This window comes from Lynx canadensis, chromosome D4 (assembly GCF_007474595.2).
Source record: "Lynx canadensis isolate LIC74 chromosome D4, mLynCan4.pri.v2, whole genome shotgun sequence".
NCBI classification, from domain to species: domain Eukaryota; kingdom Metazoa; phylum Chordata; class Mammalia; order Carnivora; family Felidae; genus Lynx; species Lynx canadensis.
In genome coordinates, this window is record NC_044315.2 from 81,198,616 (window position 1) to 81,219,559 (window position 20,944).

Sequence of the window (20,944 nt, forward strand, 5' to 3'; positions counted from 1 at the left end):
CTCCGCGGTCGCGTGTGTCTTTTCCTAGTAGCCTGGGCGATAGCTGGTGAGTGGCCTCTGCACGGCCTCGAGGCGCGCGCTGGATCCAGGTGCCAGAGACCTCTACTCAAGCATCTCTGGGGAACCTGAGGGAGTCTGATCACCGTACCCTGACCGGTTCCATTCGAATCCGGCTTGACCTTTAAGACTGGGGGCGGGACCTGTCGCTTCCGCGAGATTTTCGTGGGGTGGGGGCGGGGCTCGTCCCCTCTACGAACTTCGAGGATGCGGAGGGGAGGGTGCTTATTCAATAGCATCCCCTCCTTTGTAGCCCACTATCTGGCAGGAACATTTAGTGTTCAGAACTATCCCACGGGGGTAGGTATTATTACCCCTCATGATGAGGAAATGGAAGCTCAGAGAAATAACTTTATCAGGGTCATGCGGCTGGTGAGGGATGGAGCTTAAATTACAAAGCCTTAACTTTTAACCATTACTCTGTGCCTTCCCTCAGCAAACAGTTGTCATTTCAGTAGCCGTTGTCTAGTTACAAAGTGTTTCTGCAGCCCTTACCTCATTCGATCGTCCTGGTAACCCTGACAAATAGTACTGTCACCTACATTTTACCTAGGAGATTGAGGTCCAGGGAGTGTGATCTCTCTGAGGTCACATATCTAGGAAGTGCTAGAACCAGGACTCTTTCCCAGGTCTTCTCTAAGTTTGGTGCCTTTTTTCCTTTCACCGCACTCTACTGCATTTTCCAGAATCTTGGAGAGCTTTATAGTTCGAAAGAATGAAAACCTGAACTGACCCTTCATTTTGCAGTTGGCGAAACACAATCTAGGTAGGAGAAGTGGTTTGGTACAAGTCACATGTCACTGGAGAGCTGCCACAAATGCTTTTTGTAATACAGGTGGTTATGAATCTAAAGAGGATTGTTGGCAGGGAGTGATGAGATAGGAATATTGGGATCTGTACCTTCTAGCTCTTAGGCAAAAGTTCTTTCTCTACCTGTTAAAGTGTGTCATCCTCCTTTGGTTACATCAGGAACATGATTCTATACTATAGTCATGATGCTGTGAATAGTCAGATACTATGTAGTCAGTTGCTGCAAATACCTGTGTGTGGCACTGAATTTAGAGAGCATACCCTACTATCTCTATGTGAAAAATCTGGGAGACTAAGAGATGATCGAAGCACTGTTGGGAAGTAGAGCCCAGGACCTTCAATCTGAGGCTTAGAGTCCAGATCTTGCACCGTAATTGTGACCTTGGGCAAGGACTTAATCTTTTTGGACTTTCATTCATGTATGTATTCATCACTCATATTCAGTGTCTTCTGTATTCAGGGACTGTGCTATGCTGGAGGTACAGCAGTGAACAAGAGAACCAGAGATCAGTCTTTGTGGTGGTTATAGTCTCAGGGAGGGATGTAGGCAGTGATCAAATAACTACACAGATATTAGCTGATACTGTTTAAGTGCTATGAAAAAGTATAGGGTGTTGATGAAAGTGGGCTACAGGACATTTGACCGAGTTGGACTGGAGGAGACAGCCAAGAAAGGCATCCTCTCAGAAAGTGATGCTTAAGCTGAAATCTGAAAGAAAAATGAGAGGTAGTTCATTAAAGAGGTGGGGGAAGATCATTCCAAGCAGATTCAACTTCAGCATTATGTTTGAAGACCCAGGAGCAGGAGGAATATTCAAGGAAATGAAAAATCATTTTGCTTATTTGTAAAATGTGGGTGGTAATTATGAATTTGATTATCAGATAATACACGTGAAAGTACTTTATATACAATGAGGACCCACATCCGTGTTTATAAAAATGTACATATTATAAGCTAATATACAGCTAGATTGTGAGAAGTTGCTGGGACAATAGATAAGCTAGGGCTTTGTGTCCCTCCTCTAGTTCTTTACAAAATTAAAATGCACCTTCTATAGAAAACAAAGTCAAGTTTTGAGAACCTTAACTTTGGAAAAAACAGTATGTGCCTCAAATAGATTTAAAATATACTGCCAACAGTTTCAATAATAATGTCAATAATTACTGAGTGTTTCATATATGTAATAGTATACAGTACACTGGATAAGAGCACAGACTCTGGAGCTAGATGCCTGAAATCTAATCTTGGGCAGGTTATCTGTGCCTTTGTTTCTTCATCCATAGAATGGGTATACTAATAGTCCTTTTTTCATAGTGATATCATGAGGCTCAAATGAGTTAATGTATGCAATACAGCGTTTAGAATAGTTTCTGGCACATAGTTGTAACTCTGTAAATGTTAGCAATTGTTTCATTATTATTGTTACAATTATCCTTTTTGAAGGCTCAGTAATATCACCGCGGTAAAAATGGGGTGGAAACTGTAGCTCAGAGAGGCTAAATGATCTATGCAAGGTCACACAGCTCCTAAGTGTGGGATTCCATTTCAAGACTGTGTCCAAAGCCCAAATACTTTCTCACATTTTTTTCTGAGTTTAGGTTAATTTTGTCGGATAATACCTGGGCTCCTGTGACAGTTCCTTCCTTGACTAACTCTTCTGTGCTGAACTGTTAATATGCATGTCCTTAAGGTAAAGGGCCAAGGGACTGCCTTTATTGAACCTCTACTTTGAAATTTCCTGACTTCTGTGCAATTAAAATCTACGCCTAAAACATTTCAGCAATGTGGTTATTTATAGAGTTGTCTTCCGGTTCACATGTACTGGGTCTGCTTTTGGGTGCTGCGCTTTCTGTCAAAGGTTGTTTATTTCTAACCCATTTTGATTTCCTGTTGCTTTGTGGATTGGTATTATGACCTGCAACAGGAACACCAGGAAACCTGTCTTAAATGGAGCAGCCAGATTGAAACCCTGTAGATTAAAAAAAACAACAACAAAACACATTATTATACAGCCATATTTGGATATAAGTGTGGGTAAGGCACTGGCTGTATTAGAAAAACCTAGATATAGAAACGTCACTTAGAGCCAAATTTATGAACAGTTTTTGGCAAAATAGGGCAGAGCTAATAGTTCCGTGCCCTTGGACAGCGATGGTCCTCTTTGAGCATCAATTTCTACATCTGTAAAATGGAGATTATTATACTTTCTCTGTGGCATTATTGGGAGGATTAGACATGGTAAAGCAAGCAGCCAGGCCTGACTTCAATTAATAGTAGCTATTGAAATAATTAAAGAAGAGGAAAGATACTTTTTAAAATCTAGATTTGCTTTTACTGATTTCATGCAGTCAATCACTGACATCTAGCATCCCTTGCTATTAAAAATTCCAGCAGGAGAGAAAAAAAAAACAACTCCATCAGGAGAAATTATTTGCCTTTGATTTACTCGCTTTTAAGAAATAATAATGGTAGCTAGCATTTATTAAGTAGGTACTATATCCCGGGCACTGTGCTAGGTGTTTTACATGCATTTACTATCTCATTTTAAGATCAGGATTATTTTTCTCATTTTGCAGATGAAGAAAGTGATGCCCAGATAGGTGCAGTGAATTGCCCAAAGTTGGAATTTACATCCAGATCTGACTGACTAGACTATCTTATACATTGGTAAAGACACGCGGGATTCTTTGTTGTGTCTGACCGTTGTGTAGAAGTCTTTTTGAAAGGAAAGGTGATAGCTGTCAACAGATACTCTTTGGGGGGGGGGGGGGTCCTGCTATTAGCTGGGCACTGTGCCAATTATCTTACCTGCATAAACTCATTTATTCTTCCGAGCCTAAGAAATAACTATAATTATCCCCATTTCACAGCTGAGGAAATGAAGGTGCAGAGATGTTCAGGGGCATTTAGTCGTGGTGGAGCTGGGATAAGATTCCAAGTCTTCCTGGCTGCAAAGTGCATGCTTTTATTCAGTTCTGCTGCATAACATTTAAGGATGGGATTTTTTTTTTTTTTTCTAATGAGGTATAGGACTGATTTTCAAAGATAGTAACTTCCAGGTATTTGATGCTAATTGCTCTTGGTTTTAACTGAGTGATAGCCAGATTCCTGGCAGGAGCTGGCTATAGACTCCCGCATCTTTTCATGGTCAGAGACCTTAGAAGTATAATGTATAACTTGTGTTAACACAGAGGAGGGTGGCATTTCCAGAGCTTTAGTTCTGTAACATGGAAGACCTCAAACCTCAACCGTGCTTCAGACTCACATTAAAGTAAAGTGCATTCTAATTGGTAATCAGCGCATAAGGAACCAAAGAAATTTTAATTAAATGCTGTCGTGTGAATTTTCCAGTCATTTTATGCCTGTTGAAATGAGTTTTTTAAATTTAGTTTAAAGTCCTCTGCCAGTGCTCTGCCCTCCCTTTTTAGAGTATAACTTTATCAAGATTTTTTGCCTTTTCTCATGTAAGGGTTTAATTAGCATCATAAAGATTTCAGCTTGCTGCACATTTACTAACTCTGTGTTTCCTGTGTACTATAAGGGGCATTTGGTACAGTGGAAAGAGCCTGGCGATTTTGGAGTCCTACAGACTGTGGGCAAGTTACTTAAATCTCTGTGAGCTTCAGTATCTTTCTGTAATATGGGGCTAATCATATTCCTTGTATGGCTGTTGGGAGGAGGTAATATATTTAAATTGCCTAGCACATAGCTTAGTTGCAGTTGTTGCTTGATAATTGGTACAAATTATTTTCTGAAGTTGTAATCTGTTTCCTTTTTTTATTTTTTTTCTTGGTCTTAGTCTTTATAGTGAATGTTCACAAGGATTGTCTTCCGGCATGGCCTTGGGATTAAGATGCTTCCGCTTGGTCCCCCCTGTCTTTTGTAACTCCTTTGCAGCCTTGACCAGACCTGTTTCAGAAGTGACGCTGAAGACAGTGAGTGGCAGACAAAGTGACCATGGACAATACATGGCCTCACCAGCTGTACCAATCCGTTCTTTCGCTACCAAGAAAGCCAAAGGTAGAGCTATATGACCTCTTCGCCCTTTTCTTGCATTTAGCCCTTGAACTATTGTAGCTGGAAGGGATCTCAGAGATGTACTGAATTTCTCCCCTTGAGGAAGAACGTGGGGATGGTGTCTCAGATAGTTCAGTTGATCAGCTTAAATACCACAGTGACAGAGACGGTGTTAGAACCAAGGGTCTCTTTGCTCATTACCGTGTGGCCTCCTATGTTACCATTGCTCAGAATATACCTCATTTCCTTCTTTTAGTTTTAGTTTTGGAATTAGAGATGTAAGTGCCAAGCCAACCAGAATATTTGTGGCAGAGATCAACATATTTTCTCCTTATAACAAGCAAGACCTCTGTTGAAAGTGAAATTAAAACCAGAAGTTGTGTTGGGTGAGGAGGTATTAGAACCATGGATTTAGATGGATGATCTAATGGTTTGTGTCATCCAAGAATGAGACTTTGATATGCCGCAGGTCTCAGCTTAAATGTCGCTTCCTCAGGGAAGTCCTCTCTGACCCCTTAGACTGGGTCAGGTCCCTTGTTACGTGCACTCTTGTGCACTGTTATTTTACCTTTGACGTCCTTAGCACAGCACCCGTTAATTAATCAATTAATTGTGAGATTAATTATTGTTTGTTCTGTGTCTTCTATGCTGGACCCTATGAGAATAGGGTCCGTGCCTTATTTAGTACCTAACAGGTCCTGACACGTAGTATGTATCAAAAAATGTTGTTGAATGAATAAGGAGTGCAGAAAGCACTCCTCAGCACACCTCAGAGCACACGTGCTATTTGCAGGGGTGGGTCAGGGAGTCCATTCCCAAGGATGGTGTTGGAAACGTGCTGCTGAATATTTTTTTCCGCTGACTTTCCTTTTATGGTTTCATATGAACCCTCCCCTTGCTATTAATAGGAAATTAACAAATTGCTGAAAGAGCATTAATAGTTTAGAAGATTTATATTGTTACTAGTGATAATGGTAACGACTTTTCATCTGTAGTTGCACTGATTTTTTTTAAATTTCACAAATTCACGTATTTAATAATTTGACCTTTATAATTATCTACTGAAAGAATTATTATTATCTAGTGAAGACATTTTTATAATTATCTGGTGAAGCCCAAATCTCACCATTTGCAAACGAGGAGACCGAGGTACCTATGTAAGATGTTTGTCCATGGTCACATCTTGATAGTGGCAGAACTGGGAATGGGGGAGGGGCCCTGATGCACACATTAGCTATAGCGTGTAAGCAGCTTTTCATATTTACTTGGCTGCTCAGTTTTTAGCTCTTCTGATTGCCTCTTTAAAAAGTCGGTTGTTTCACTTTTTCTTTGAAATTTGTTGGATTCCTTCTGTATTAGGAATGAGAGTCGTTTGTTGATTGTGCTATAGCTGTCTGCTTTGCCTTTATGGTATCTTTTGTTGACCATAAGTTTTAATGTGGTCCTATTTTTTTCGTCCTTTCCTTATCATTTGTACTTTTGGTGTCTTCTGTAACAAATCCTTACCTACCCAGAGTCATATTCTTCTATATTTTCTTCTAAATATTTTAAAGTTTTTTACTTTTCGTGGGTTTTGAGTCCATATGGAATTTATTTTTGAAGGTGTTGTGAGGCTGGGAATCTAGTTTTAAGTTTCTTTTTTGAAATGGGTCATATGTTGTGTCAACATCACTTATTGATTAGCCCCTTCTTTACTCCCAGATTTGTAATGCCTCCTCTGTCGCATGTCAAGTTTTTTGTTGATTTTAGTTGATTTTGTTGAATTACTTATCTCTTCCTGTTCTAAATTTCTTGCTACCTGAATCACTGTCATAAAGCCTTGAACCTAGTGGTAAAAATCTTTCCCCTTACTATACATACACACTTTTCTGGCCTTTCACTCCTGTATGTGAAATTATAATCATATTGTTAGTTTTTCTCCCCATAAAGATTTTATACATTCTTTGATCAGCTTTATTTCTGGGTATTGTCGTTTTGGTCACATACATATTTTTTGTTAAATAAATTTTGGGGTTATAACATATATGCAGAATAGTACATACATTCATTGTAAGTGGTTACAGTTCAGAGAATTCTCACAAAGTGAACAACAGCCTTGTAACCGTCACCCACATCAAGATATAGAACATCACTCGTACTCTGGAAGCTTCCTGCCCGTCCCTTTCGGTTGTCACCCTTAAAAGATAACCCATTTTGGGGCGCCTGGGTGGCGCAGTCGGTTTAAGCGGCCGACTTCAGCCAGGTCACGATCTCGCGGTCCGTGAGTTCGAGCCCGCGTCAGGCTCTGGGCTGATGGCTCGGAGCCTGGAGCCTGTTTCCGATTCTGTGTCTCCCTCTCTCTCTGCCCCTCCCCCATTCATGCTCTGTCTCTCTCTGTCCCAAAATAAATAAAAACGTTGAAAAAAAAAAATTTAAAAGATAACCCATTTTGGGACTTTAGCACTATAGATTAGGTTTTCCCTTTTGAGCTCACTGTAGCTTCTTTTGTGCCTGGCTTCCTCCGGTAACAATCTGTTTGTGAGATTTGTCTATGTTGTTGCATGTAGTAGTTGTCTGTGCGTTTTTATTTATGGTATCCTAGTGAATGCTTATGCCACAACTTGTGTATGCTTGTCCAGTTGATGGGCATTTGGGCTGCTTCCAGTTTTGAACTGGAAGTAAATAATGCTACTGTGAATGTGCATGTACATGGATTTTGGTGCCCATACATATATACCTTCCTGTTGGCGTACGTATACCAAGAGGTGGGATGGTCGAGTCTTCTGAGGATGTGTATGTTCCCTTTCAGTACATACAGTTTTCCAGAATGGTTGTGCCAGTTTACACTCCTACCAAAAAGGGTTTAGCTTTCTCTTTGTTCCACGTACTCACGAGTGCTCAGTACACAGTCTTTTTATTTCTAGCCATTCTGATGGGTGTGTGGTTTTTATCTCATTGTGTTTTAATTTGTCATTTCTTGATGGGTGATGATGGCGAGCACCTTTATATTTGTTTTTTTGGCTCTTTGTATATCCTCTTTCCAGTCTTTTGCCGTTAAAAAAAGTCAATTGGTAGGAGTTTCAGTATATTCTAAAGATAAGACTTATGTCATATGTACGTATTGGTGATGTGCTTTCCATTTCAGTCTTTTAGTGGTGCTTTGTTTCAAGTTTTTATTTAAATTTCGAGTTAGTTAACATAGTGTAATGTTGGTGTCCAGGAGTAGAATTCAGTGATTCATCACTTACATTTATTGTGTCTTTTGATGAATAGAAGTTCTTAATTTTCAGGTAGTCAATTATTAACTCTTTTCCTTTATGGATAATGCTTTTTTTTTTTTTCAGTTTAAGAAAATGACCCTACCTTAAGGTCATGAGTGGATCTATTGTGTTAATTTTATGGAAGATTTGTTTTTTAATTCATATCTTTTTTAAAGATCATATCGTGCTGTTTGGTTGCTGGTGAATAGGAAACACTTTTGGTTATTATACACTCATGTGGTATCTTGCAACTTTGAACTCTTTTATTAGATCTATTATTTGTATATTCTTTTGAATTTTTCCAGGTAATTGTGATACCCGTTAAATGATGGTAGCTCTGTTTTTCCCTTTCTAATCCATATACCTTTTCTCCTCCCCTCTCTTCCCTTTCTTCCTCCCTCCCTTCTCTCTTCTAACTGCATGGCTAGGAACTCTAATATAATTTGAATAAATGTGACTGATGATAGTAGGCATCCTTGTTATATTTCTGACTGTTAAGACACTTCTCATATGTTACATCAAGAATTATGTTTTGCTTATTTTCAGTAGTTTCTCTTTAAGCAAATATCTTCCGTCCCTACTTTGTTAAGAATTTTTGTTTTGAATGGGTGTTAAGTTTTTATCAAATGCTCTAGTGCATTTATTGAGATGATCGTCTTTTTTTTTTTTTTTTTTTTTTTTTTTTTTTACTTTTTTAATCTATGAATGGGGTGACCTCAACATCAGTAGCTTTTTCTGATGTTAAACCACTTTTGCATTTTGGTATGAGCCCTGCTTGCTCCTTTTGATATATAATTTTTATGTACACTGCTTGATACATAATTGTATGTATGTGTTGGATTTGGTTTGCTAATATTAATTTAGGATTTTTGAGTCTATACTTTTATGTGAGGTTAGCCTTAATGTAAGTCTCTGATATTGATGGGTATAACTTTCTAGCATTCCTTGTCCGGTTTTGGTATCAGACTATATTAGTCTCATGATGTGAGCTGGGAGTTAATCTTTGTCTTTCTGTCTCTCTCTCAGTGGGATGGTCTGTGTAAGACCAGGATTAATCAGTTCCTTACATGACTTCTTAGAACATGCCTATGAAATCACCTGAACCTGGTATTGTGTGTGGGCAGGCTTTAAATCATAGATTCAGTTTCTTTAATGATTATGATGCTATTAGATGTTCTCTTTTTTCTTCAGTTAATTTTAGTAAATTATGTATTTTTAGGAAATTTTTTATATTTCTACGTTTTGAAGTTGTTGGCATAAAGTTGTCCATAATAGTCTGTCCAAAATTATTAAAATCTCTAATGTTTTGTAACTGTCTTCTCCTTTTCTTCTTAATATTAGTTGATTTGTCTCTTCCTTTTTTCCTCAGTTATTCTTGAAAGAAGTTTGGTTTCATAAGCCTTTTAAGAAAGAGATTTTAATTTTGTGATTGTCAATTTTGGTTTTATTGATTTCTGCCCTTTATTGTTTATTTTCTCCCTTGTCTTTCTTTTTCTATCCTTTGAACTGGAGAGTTCATTAATTTTCTTTTTTTTTTTTTTTATTTTTTTTAATTTTTTAAAAAAAAATTTTTTTTTTCAACGTTTATTTATTTTTGGGACAGAGAGAGACAGAGCATGAACGGGGAAGTGGCAGAGAGAGAGGGAGACACAGATCGAAACAGGCTCCAGGCTCTGAGCCATCAGCCAGAGCCTGACGCGGGGCTCGAAACTCACGGACCGCGAGATCGTGACCTGGCTGAGTCGGACGCTTAACCGACTGCGCCACCCAGGCGCCCCAGTTCATTAATTTTCAACCTTTGTTCTTTTCTATAAGTGTATAAAGCTATAAACTTCTATGTAAATATGTCAGGTGGCTCAAAGCAGTTTTAGATATACAGTATTATTATTATTTTAAAACACTTAAAATTTTCATTATGGTGTTTTCCATTAGTTCATGACTTACTTTGAAGTGTTTTGAAAATTTTCAAACATGTGTTTTGGAGAGTTAGCTTGATCCCACTGTGATCAGAGACTATGTCCTATATGATGAAGATTCTTTGATATTTATTGAGATTTGTTTTGAGAGATAGAACAAGATCATTTTGTATACAAGTCCAAAATATGCTTGAGAAGAATGTGTATTCTCTTACTGCTGGATGCAAGATTGTGTATATGACCATTAGATTGAGTTGGCTAATTGTATTGATCAAATTTTCTGTTTTTTTATTTGCTCAATTTATCAGTTATGAAGGAAGGTATTTGAATGTCTTTGTATGATTGTAGATTTATCAATTTCTCCTTTAATTCCATTGATCTTGACCCTACATTATGTGGTGTATTTAAGCTCAGAAGGGGAGTATCTTTCTGGTGAATTGTTTCTATTGTCATTATGAAGTGGCCTTCATTTTTTCTAAAAATGCATTTTGTCTTAAAATCTATTTTTAGAGTTGATATAACTATCAGCCTTCTTTTGTTTAATATTTTCCAGGGTTATTTTTCCATTCATGTACATTAAACTTTCTGTAATCTTATGTTTTTGTAAGACCTCTTATGTGTTGCATATGACTAGATTTAAAAATATCTTACTGAGAATCTGTAACCTTTGTTTTTTGAAATAGATGGAGTTTTTTAATGTTTATTTATTTTCGAGAGAGAGAGAGAAAGCACGTACAAGGTGGGGAGGAGCAGAGAGAGAAGAGGGAGAGCGAGAATCCAAGCAGGCTCCACACTCAGTGAGAAGCCTGACATGGGAGCTCGATCTCATGACTGTGAGATCGTGACTTGAGCTGAAATCAGGAGTTGGATGCTTAACTGACTGAGCCACTCAGCATCCTGAGGAGTCTCAAACTTTTTAAGTCACATTCTTGGTCTGTGTATATTTATTGTGATTACTGAGTATTTGTATATCTACCATTTTATTTTTACTTTATCATAGTTTTCTTTGTTTTTCTCCTCCTTTTTATTGAATTAGCCAAATTTTTTTATTTCTGTTTTCTCATCTCTGCTAATTTGGAAGTTATACATTTTATTACTTATTGTTTTGGTAGTTACCCTTAATTTCTTTTTTTTTTTTTTTAACTTTTTATAGAAATTAAAAGGCACCTATAGAAAAGTGCAGTTATCATAAGAAACAGCTTGGTCATTTTCACAAACTGAAAACACTTGTGTAATCAGCACCTAGATCAAAACCAGAAATTCCCAGCATGTCAGAAGTCCCCTTTATGCTCCTTCTAGTAATTTACATCCTCCTACTCCTTGTAGGTAACTATATCCTGACTCCTTTTTTTTTTTTTAATTTTTTTTAATGTTTTTTTTTTTGAGAGAGAGACAGAGTGTGAGTGGGGGAGGAGCAGAGAGAGAAGGAGACACAGAATCCAAAGCAGGCTCCAGGCTCCGAGCTGTCAGCACAGAGCCCGACGTGGGGCTCGAACACACAGACTGCCAGATCATGACCTGAGCCGAAATTGGATGCTTACCGTACTGAGCGCCCCTGTATTCGACTTCTAATGGCAGGAGTACGTTTGTCTCTATATTCTTGTATCTGGCTTCTGTGCTGCACACTCTGTATTCTAGTGTCTAGCCTCTTTGCTCAACGTATGATTGTGAGATTTTCTTCTGTGTAGGTGTAGATCTTCTTCTCATGACTGTAGCTATTCATTCATATTATCTATCCTCATATTGATGGGCATAACTTAATTTTTTCTTTTTGTTTTGAGAGAGAGAGAGAGAGAGAGTGAGCAGGGGAAAGGGCAGAGAGAGAGAGAGGAAGGCACAGAATCTGAAGTAGGCTCAGGCTCTGTGCTGACAGCTCAGAGCCTGACTCGGGGCTCAAACTTAGGAACTATGAGATCATGCCCTGAGCCAAAATCAGACGCTTAACAGACTGAGCCACCCAGGCTCCCACTTAAAAATTTTAACATACATTCTTAGTTTAGAAAATCTAAAATTGAAGATACTGTTTCCATCATTTCTAGCTCCTGTTGTTGCTCTTGGAAAGTATGCTGTTACTGTAAATTTTGATCCTTTTTAGATAATTTTTCTTTTATCTTGGGCTCTTTTCAAGATCTCTTTGTCCTTAATTTTCTGCATTCACAGGATGTCTAGGTATGAATTTACTTTTAGTATCCTGTTTGGAACTTGTGTTTCTGAATCTGAAGATTGTCATCTTTCATTAGTTCCAAAAATACTAAGCCATTATTCTGTTAACTTAAGGGCAATAAGGTTTCAAGAACGGTGGTGACACAAGCCAATAAATATTTTTTTAAAAAACACTCTGCTGCTTACTGGTTGGTACTATGGGGAACACATTTAAATGACTTGTGCTATATGGGGCGCCTGGGTGGCGCAGTCGGTTAAGCGTCCGACTTCAGCCAGGTCACGATCTCGCGGTCCGTGAGTTCGAGCCCCGCGTCGGGCTCTGGGCTGATGGCTCAGAGCCTGGAGCCTGTTTCCGATTCTGTGTCTCCCTCTCTCTCTGCCCCTCCCCCGTTCGTGCTCTGTCTCTCTCTGTCCCAAAAATAAATAAACGTTGAAAAAAAAAAAAATTTAAATGACTTGTGCTATAGATTTCTCATCTCATCTCATCTCCCTCTACAATGGGAACAGTAATAATATCTGTTCTTCCTACTTCCAAGAGCTGCTTTGATTATCTAATAGAAGAATGTACTTTAAATTGCATTGCAAATTATAATACGCTATACAAATACCACAGGAGTTAGCTCTCTGTAGATGTTTAATAAAATTTGTTGGGGCGCCTGGGTGGCGCAGTCGGTTAAGCGTCCGACTTCAGCCAGGTCACGATCTCGCGGTGCGTGAGTTCGAGCCCCGCGTCGGGCTCTGGGCTGATGGCTCAGAGCCTGGAGCCTGTTTCCGATTCTGTGTCTCCCTCTCTCTCTGCCCCTCCCCCGTTCATGCTCTGTCTCTCTCTGTCCCAAAAATAAATAAACGTTGAAAAAAAAAAAAAATTAAAATTTGTTGTGAATGAATCTCAATAAATACTTGAATTGTTAGCAAATAAGTGTAGGATAGTGGTAGTACTTAATATTTTTATTCTTTTTTTCCCTTGACCCACCTCCCACGAAGAAATGCAGGAATATTTGTATACTTGTGGGAGTGATCTATATACATGGAATGTAAATGAAAAATCACCATGGTGGCTTAGGCATAAAATAGAATTTTATTCAGCTCCCATTGCTGTTGATTTTTCTGAAATATGAGTCATTATTATCACCACTGGTGGTATTTAATGTCTGTAACTACTGTTGTTCCTTTTGTCTCTACCAGCTATCAGATACTTTGCATATCCTTGTCTTAGCATTCGTTTTAAAATGAATTAATGTATTTCCTGTGTCTCCAATGAGATTGTATAGAGACAAACTAATGGAAAGTTTGTAGGTTAAAATTAGGCAGATCTGAGACCAAATCTTGGCTATACTATTTCATGATCTGGTGACATTAGGCAAGTCACTTTACCTTTCTCATCTTCTGTTTATTTTTCTAAAAAATAAGGAATTAACTTATTTATGGAGTGCATGCCATGTGGATAGTGCTCTATAGGTGTTTGAATTACTTAATTTGTATCATAGCAACCTGGCAGTATAGATATTATCCCTGGTTTATAGGGAAGGAACCTGATACTCAGAAGAGCAGAGTAATTGCTCAAAGTCATAAAACTCGTATGCGTGATAGCCAGGATTTTCACCTGGGGTGTTTCATTATAAAGCCTGTACCTTCACTAGTGCCTCAGAAAATGATTAGCATTTTCTGGGAATCCAGTGGGTAATAAATGTAGGCTATTTTGTAGGACACTGATGATGTACAGTTTTTTTAGCACTTGGCATTTTTCCCTGCATTTTGTAGGCACTTCTTCCCTAATTGTTATTGTCTCCGTTTCTGCTGCTGTTCTTGTATTCACTGATTGTTGACTTTCTAGCCAAAGGGAGAGGACAGTTCCAAACCAGAGTGAATCTTAATGCTGCCTTGGTGGAGGATATAATCAGCTTGGAAGAGGTGGATGAAGAAATGAAGTCTGTGGTAGAAGCACTCAAAGATAATTTCAATAAGACTGTCAATATAAGGACCTCACCAGGTTAGTGACTGAACCAATGTTTTGGAGAAGGGCATAGTGGAAAGATCATGGCTTTGGCAGGGCTGGGTTTCAGTCCTAGCTTTGTTACTTACTAACTGGTGACCATGGGCAGTTAACTTTACTTTTCTGGTCCTCAGTTTCCTTGTCTGATTCCCACCTTATAGCTTTGGGGTGAGTATTAAAGTCAGTGAGGTAACACATGTAATGGTTTGAGCACAGTGCCTGGCTCGTAGTTAATACTACGTTTATTTGTCCATTCAACGATAAACTAAGTATTGTGCTGGTCCACAAGTGGTGAACAAAAGTAGGCATGGTCTTTGCTCTCATGGAATTGCACTCTCAAAAAATGGGATTTTTATTATGATTATACTATATGAGCACTTCTAGGTATTTGGTCTTACAGTAACTGACATCTTTGGTCTGATGATTTTTCCAATTTGTCCTATTTGGCCATTCTTATCCCTTACTGGGAACCAAGTGGCTGCAGACCTATCCATCTGAGACATTTCTGTACCTCTGAGCTTGACCAGGAAGATTCCGTTTGGGTTAATAACTTCCTGAAAGTGGCTTTTCTAAGTGGGAAATGTCAGAACTGTCTAAGAGAACTGTTTGCAGATGTGATGGAAGAAGTGAGTTGTCAGCTAATGGTGCAGGCAGGCAGGAAAAATCCAATTGCTGTTAAATTGGCCTTTTGGAAATTGTCATCATCCTAGAGTCAAGCCTGGGACCCCCCTCTGAAGGTATCTCTAGGAGCTTGGGCTGCCTCCCACTCACATCTTGGCTGGGATGGTTCCTAAGGAAACTAGGAAATACTTCATGAACTTGTTCTTAAGAAAACCAAATGAAAAATATACAGCTCCATTTATAAACACCAGCAGAAACATACTGAGTTTAGAGACGAGATCCTGTGTGAAATCAGAAGACCATTCCGTCATTTGTCAACCTTTGGACTGGGGCATTTCTGCCTTTGCTGACAGTAGAGCGTGCCATTCAATCTCTCCCAACTGTTTATTTTAAACTTGCTTATTATTTTAGGTATGAAACTGATAAAGTGCTTTGTCTCCCCTGTGCTTTCTGGCCTGTTAACATTCTGCAGCCGAAACCAGAGAGCAGTTTGAGAGGAGCTCAGGGAGAAATGTGATACTTAAAATTAGCCAGCAAGCTCCACTCTTGTTGAACTTAAAAAGATGATGGGCCTGGAAAGGGGTTGGGAGTGTAATTTGTTAAATGTTAACCTCTGCGAAAATGAGGGGCAGGAATGAGGCTGAGGGAGATTCTCGCTGGGGACAGATTGAGGGAAAAGGATTTGATGCATTATGTCGATATGGATTTAGGGAATGGGAACCACCACAATTGCATACTGAAAAGCCCGTGTTGCGACTTCTGTGGCAAAGGATCTTATGGCAAATCAGGAAGGCTGAGTTAAGATCCATTTTCAAAAGGCCTCCCGTTGGTATTTCCTCTTTGCCTCCTTCTCTTCAGGGTTATGTTTGTGTAACGTTCTCTCTAGAACTTGGGGCCGTGAAGAGACTGGGTGAACCTGAACTTAGCCAGTCTTTTCTGTGCCATATTCTTCCATATCCTCTTTCACTGCTATCTGAGCCAGCAGGCACTTTTCCTTTCACACCTCTGTCTGTCTACCAGTAATTTCTATCTCCAAGGTAGTTGATTGCTTTTTTTTTAAATTATTTTTTAATATGAAATTTATTGTCAGATTGGTTTCCATACAACACCCAGTGCTCATCCCAACAGGTGCCCTCCTCAATACCCATCACCCACCCCCCCCCCCCCCCCCCCCCCCCCCAACCCTCAGTTTGTTCTCACTTTTTAAGAGTTTCTTATGGTTTGGCTCCCTCCCTCTCTTAATTTTTTTTTCCTTCCCCTCCCCCATGGTCTTCTGTTGATTGCTTTTAATAGTTGTCTAAGATACAAATTTATCCATGTATTTGTTCTTGCCCTCTTCCATTCATCCATCCATCTGTACACTGATGTATTCACCAGAACATTATTGAGCACTTATTCCGTGCTGATGAGTAGGTGCTGTAGATACAGAGAGAAAAGACGTTGTTCCCAGCTTCCAAGAGCCCAGAGCCTAATGTGAAGAGATCAACAAGTAAACCAACATGGATAAAACCAGATAGCAAAGCAGAGTGGTGAAGAACATGGCTGTAGAGTTGTCCAGACCTGGGTTTGAATTTAGGCTCCATTATTAAGAACTGTTGTGACCTTGGGCAAGTTACTGTCTGGTCCTCCGTTTCCTCATCTGTAAAATAGTGGAACTATTTCATAGAGTTGTGATAATGAAACAAAAGAAATACAGAGAGCATTTAGTATGGTGTCTTGCGCATAGGAAACGTTCAGCAAATACTGGTTATCATCATTATAGAAGGGTGCATGGGGTCCTAGGGAGCTCATAAGGGGGTTTGTTATCCAGCCTAGAAGGTCAGATCAGATTTCTGAGATTGGATGCTATTATAGCTGAGTGTTAAAGAATGAGCTGGAGTTATCTGAGCAGAGAAGGACATTCTCAATAGAAAGAACAATATATGCTCAGAATCCTGAGGCAAGAAAGAGCAGACTGTATTAGAGAATTGTAAGTAGTTTAGCTTGGTTAAAATACAGGAGAAAGTCAAGAAGTAGTAATAGTTAACATTTACTGGGCACTCGTATATGCCAGTTACAAGTGCTTTCCAGAGACTTTCATAACAACCCGATGAGGTAGGTACAATTTGTATGCCCCATTTACAGAGATCAGGAAACAGGTGTCTAAAGGTTTAGGGGATCTGCCTAGGGTCACATAATCAGGAGGGGACAGAGTTGGTATTTGAACCCAGGTCATTGGTCTTCAGAATTGTGGAGATTTTTACCATTATACCTCCTGGACTTTTCCAGATTGAAGCCAGTGTTGTCAACAACCTCCTCTCCTGTGATGACATTGAATCTGGTTGAATACTTCACATCAGATCTTGGGGTCTTAATAAAGTACTGCACTGCATTATTCTTACAACGGTATGCTGGGACAGTTCCCAGTTTGCCTAAGAGGACCCCTCCCCCACTTTTTCTTTGTGTCTCAGAATGAGCCATTTATGATTGGCCACCCTGGTTGACGGTAGGGAAGTCCTAGTTCTGACAACACTTCAGAGCTCTTTCCGGCATGTGACACTGCTGCTCCTGTGACAGCCCCTTGAACAGTCTTGCCACATTGATAAGGGATCACTGAATATTAGTTGAATCTGAATTAGGTAGGGACTTAGATGTGGGGCTGTTAAGGTCTTTCTGAGTTCTAAGACTCTGTGACTTTTCTTTTAGGATCCCTTGATCATATCACTGTGGTAACTGCTGATGGGAAGCTTGCTTTAAACCAGATTGGCCAGATCTCCATGAAGTCTCCACAGCTGATTTTGGTGAATATGGCCAGCTTCCCAGAGGTAAGGTGGCTTTTGCCAAAGGGACCTCTTCATGATCTCTTCTGGAATGGAGGAGGCTGGGTCAAGTCAGGAAGAAGTAGTCCCTCCAGCTTGGGATGGAACAAGAGAGAAGGCACAATAAAGGGAACTTAATGATAAGGAAAAACTCTCTTCTTGTTTCAAAATTCCTTTTTTGTTAAACTCAAGCACTAAAAGGCCAGGCAAGTAATTTGAATACTGAAACTGGCTCCATCTAAGGAACGTAATAGTGGCGATACAGTGATTGGCGCTTAGCCAAGTGGAAGGGGCTGGGGTAAGCGGGAGAGCCTGCACCCTGTCTGAAGGGAGCAGCCTCTGCCCAGCTCCTGCTGATCATTGCCAGGCAGAAGTTAAACCTGGTAATCAGTGTTATCAGACGCTAAGGTTTTTATTTCTAGAATAAGCCAGTAACTCACATTTTTATATAAGATCTTTCCTAAATGTTGGTAACAAATTCACTTTTTTTTTTTTTTAAAGACTGTGAGACAAAGTGTATTAATGGGCCAGATTTGGGCTATGGGCCCCCAGTTTGTGACCTTTGCATTAGCATTGGGAGCAGACCTTCAGGAATTCATATTCCTTTCAAACTGGTCCATTGCAGAATTGGACAGAGCACACAGCCTCCAGGGCTGGAAGGTGGATTGCATTAGATCATCACAACCTTGAGGCTATGATTTTAAGTCTAGTTGAGGAAGACAAATGGGCTTTTCCTTATTGTTCCAGTGGATTGCAAATTGACCTGGACTGGGAGTCCCGGAGAACCTGGGACCCGGTCCCATCTCTACTGTTTGACCTCCATTTTATCATCTGTTAACATGGGGTGGAGGAATCTGAAGTCTCTTCCTGTTCCGATGGTCTCTATCAATACTTCTCTCCCAAAGACCAAAGTGGAACCTGTTGGATTTGACAAACTGGGTTAGAGACATGAGGAGGGAAATCCCTTGCTGTGAACAAACTGTTTCAAATCAGAAGGCTGCTGTAGCTAATGTGCCAGGCACACTTGTGTGGGGCTGTTCTGTTTTCCATACTGCAGCCAGAGTGGACTTTTAAAAATATATATTGGATTATATCATTCCCATGCTTTAAATTTATCAGTGGCTCCATAGTCTTTTGGAAAAAAGTTATTTTGGCCTAGAAGGCTTTGCCTTATGGGGGCACCTGGGCGGCTCGGTCGGTTAAGTGTCCAACTTCAGCTCAGGTCATGATCTCACAGTCCCTGAGGTCAAGCCCCATGTCGGGCTCTGGGCTGACAGCTCAGCGCCTGGAACGTGCTTCGGATTCTGTGTCTTCCTCTCTCTCTGCCCCTACCCCACTCGTGCTCTGTCTCTTTCTCTCTCTCAAAAATAAATAACATTAAAAAAAAAAAAGGCTTTGCCTTCTGATATGGCCCAGTCTGCCTCTAATCTCTGCAGTCTAATGCCACTGTCATCCCTGTACACCGGTCTAGGCACACTGGCCTTTCAGTTCCTCAAATGCACCATACCTTTGCATCCCCAGGAGTTACGCATATGCTGTTGCCTTTGCTTGGAACACTCTTGCATGTCTAATTGTTACTCCTACTTTGGATCATAGCCTAAATGTCACTTTTTCAGGGACAGCTTCCCTAATCTGCTCAATCTCAATTATTCATCCACACTGGCCTCTCTTGCATAGCACGTTCTTTTTCTTCATCACACTTATCATTAACAGTTACACATTTATTTCCATCTTTATTTTCCATCTCCTTTCCGTTAGATTGTAAGCTTGGAAGGTAGGAATCGTATCTAACTTGTCCCTTGCGTCCAGCACCCCTCACGCTGCCTGGCACACGGAAGCACTCAGTAGATTTTCCTCAAGTGGATGAATACTTGTCGTTAGATTGATGGAAGAAAGGCACTCTTTCCTGGTGTCACTGAGAAGCAGAGAAATGGATGAAAAGAGAATTGTCAACTCTTTCCCATGCTGGCTCCCTCTAAATGGCTGAGGCCTTCTGCCTTGTTCATCTGATCCCATAGGCACCGTGGGCCAATTTAGGGAATAGCCTCCTAATTACACAGCTTGAAGACCTCATCAGGCAGATTGCTTTTCAGAGCCAGCCACTTCTGTTATTAAATAGCAAATGGCATTCACAGAAGAAGCACCTGATTGGCCACCAGAGCATCTTATGAGGCAGGAGGAGGTATTAACAGCTTAATTTTTTCTTAGGAAGTTGGAGTATATCTTCATTTTTTAACCAAAGTATCTTTGCCATCTTCCTAAGTTGAAATTCTGTGAGTTTTGAAAAGAAAAATCTTCATAATCATCTCAGTAGAGAGGTTCTTTGCAAGGACAGAGTGAGGAAGTGTGACTTACATTGTCTTTTGAATTCCTTTATCTCATCTGGTGCATATATTAAACAAATAGCTCTAACTAAACATTTCCTTCCTCTAGTTTAGAAACTGTCCATAGACTACCCAGGTTCATAGCTTCAAAATGCTGAGCTAATCCCCTCTGTGTTTATGTAATTCCTTTATGTCTCACATGCGGTTGGCTTTCTTTCCAAACCTGAGCATTTCTGTGTCGTGGTGTAGTGACACGATGCAGATTTACATGCATAATCTTTTCAAACGCACTGCAGACAGAACACTGTGTTGCATTTGTTTAACACGTGTCCTGCTTGATGAATGATACACACAGTTGCTGCCTTCCATAAACTTGCCTGCAGCTAGAGTTAATGATGGGAAAGAAAAGAAGGGAGTAAAAAACCACAGCTTGATTTGAACAAGGCAAATGAAGAAAAAAAAAATTCCACAGCCTCCACGATTGCTCTTGTGGAAGGAAGAAAGCTAATGTGTACTGAGTGTCTGCTGTGTTGCCAGGCTTTGCTTTCTCATATTTTGTTTAGTGATCAACACAGGTACTTTCTAAAATGAAGCAGTATTTATTCCATTTTATAGATGAGGCTCAGAGAAGTAAAGTATCTTCCCCAGGTTCACACTGTTAGGATAGAGTCAAGATTTGAGCACAGGTCTGACACTAAAGCCCGTGCTTTTGCCATTCCTGCATTAATTCAACAAATTAGGAAACAAAAATAAAACCCCCCACAAATATTTATTGAGTTTCTGTGAGTTATTAGGTTCTCTTTGAGGTGTTGGGAATTTGTCGATGATTAAGACAGACAGGGTTCCTGCCTTCATAGACCTTACATTCTAGGGACTCATTGGGATATAAAGAAAATGCAGGGCCACTAATTAAAATGGCCCCAGCAAAGTTGACTTGAACCCAGATTGTCAAAGTGCTTGTTCACCTGTCCAAGAAAATTTTGTCATTTTTATCCTTTAACATAG

At 39.8% G+C, this 20,944-nt stretch overlaps 1 protein-coding gene across 6 annotated transcripts in view; it reads left to right on the top strand.

The window, feature by feature from the left end:
- Window positions 1-12: 12 nt before the first annotated feature.
- Window positions 13-20,944, top strand: part of MRRF (mitochondrial ribosome recycling factor) — a 54,752-nt gene continuing 33,820 nt past the window's right edge. For 3 of the 6 annotated variants that reach the window (XM_030292974.1, XM_030292979.1, XM_030292980.1), the window contains exons 1-4: window positions 13-46; window positions 4,668-4,888; window positions 14,038-14,193; window positions 17,503-17,621. In XM_030292974.1, the coding sequence (XP_030148834.1) occupies window positions 4,705-4,888; window positions 14,038-14,193; window positions 17,503-17,621 (459 nt within the window). In that variant the 5' untranslated portion in view covers window positions 13-46; window positions 4,668-4,704. Of the gene's footprint in view, window positions 47-3,255; window positions 3,536-4,667; window positions 4,889-14,037; window positions 14,194-17,502; window positions 17,622-20,944 lie in introns of those variants that run through there. The other 3 variants (XM_030292977.1, XM_030292975.1, XM_030292981.1) reach the window with 3 other exon arrangements.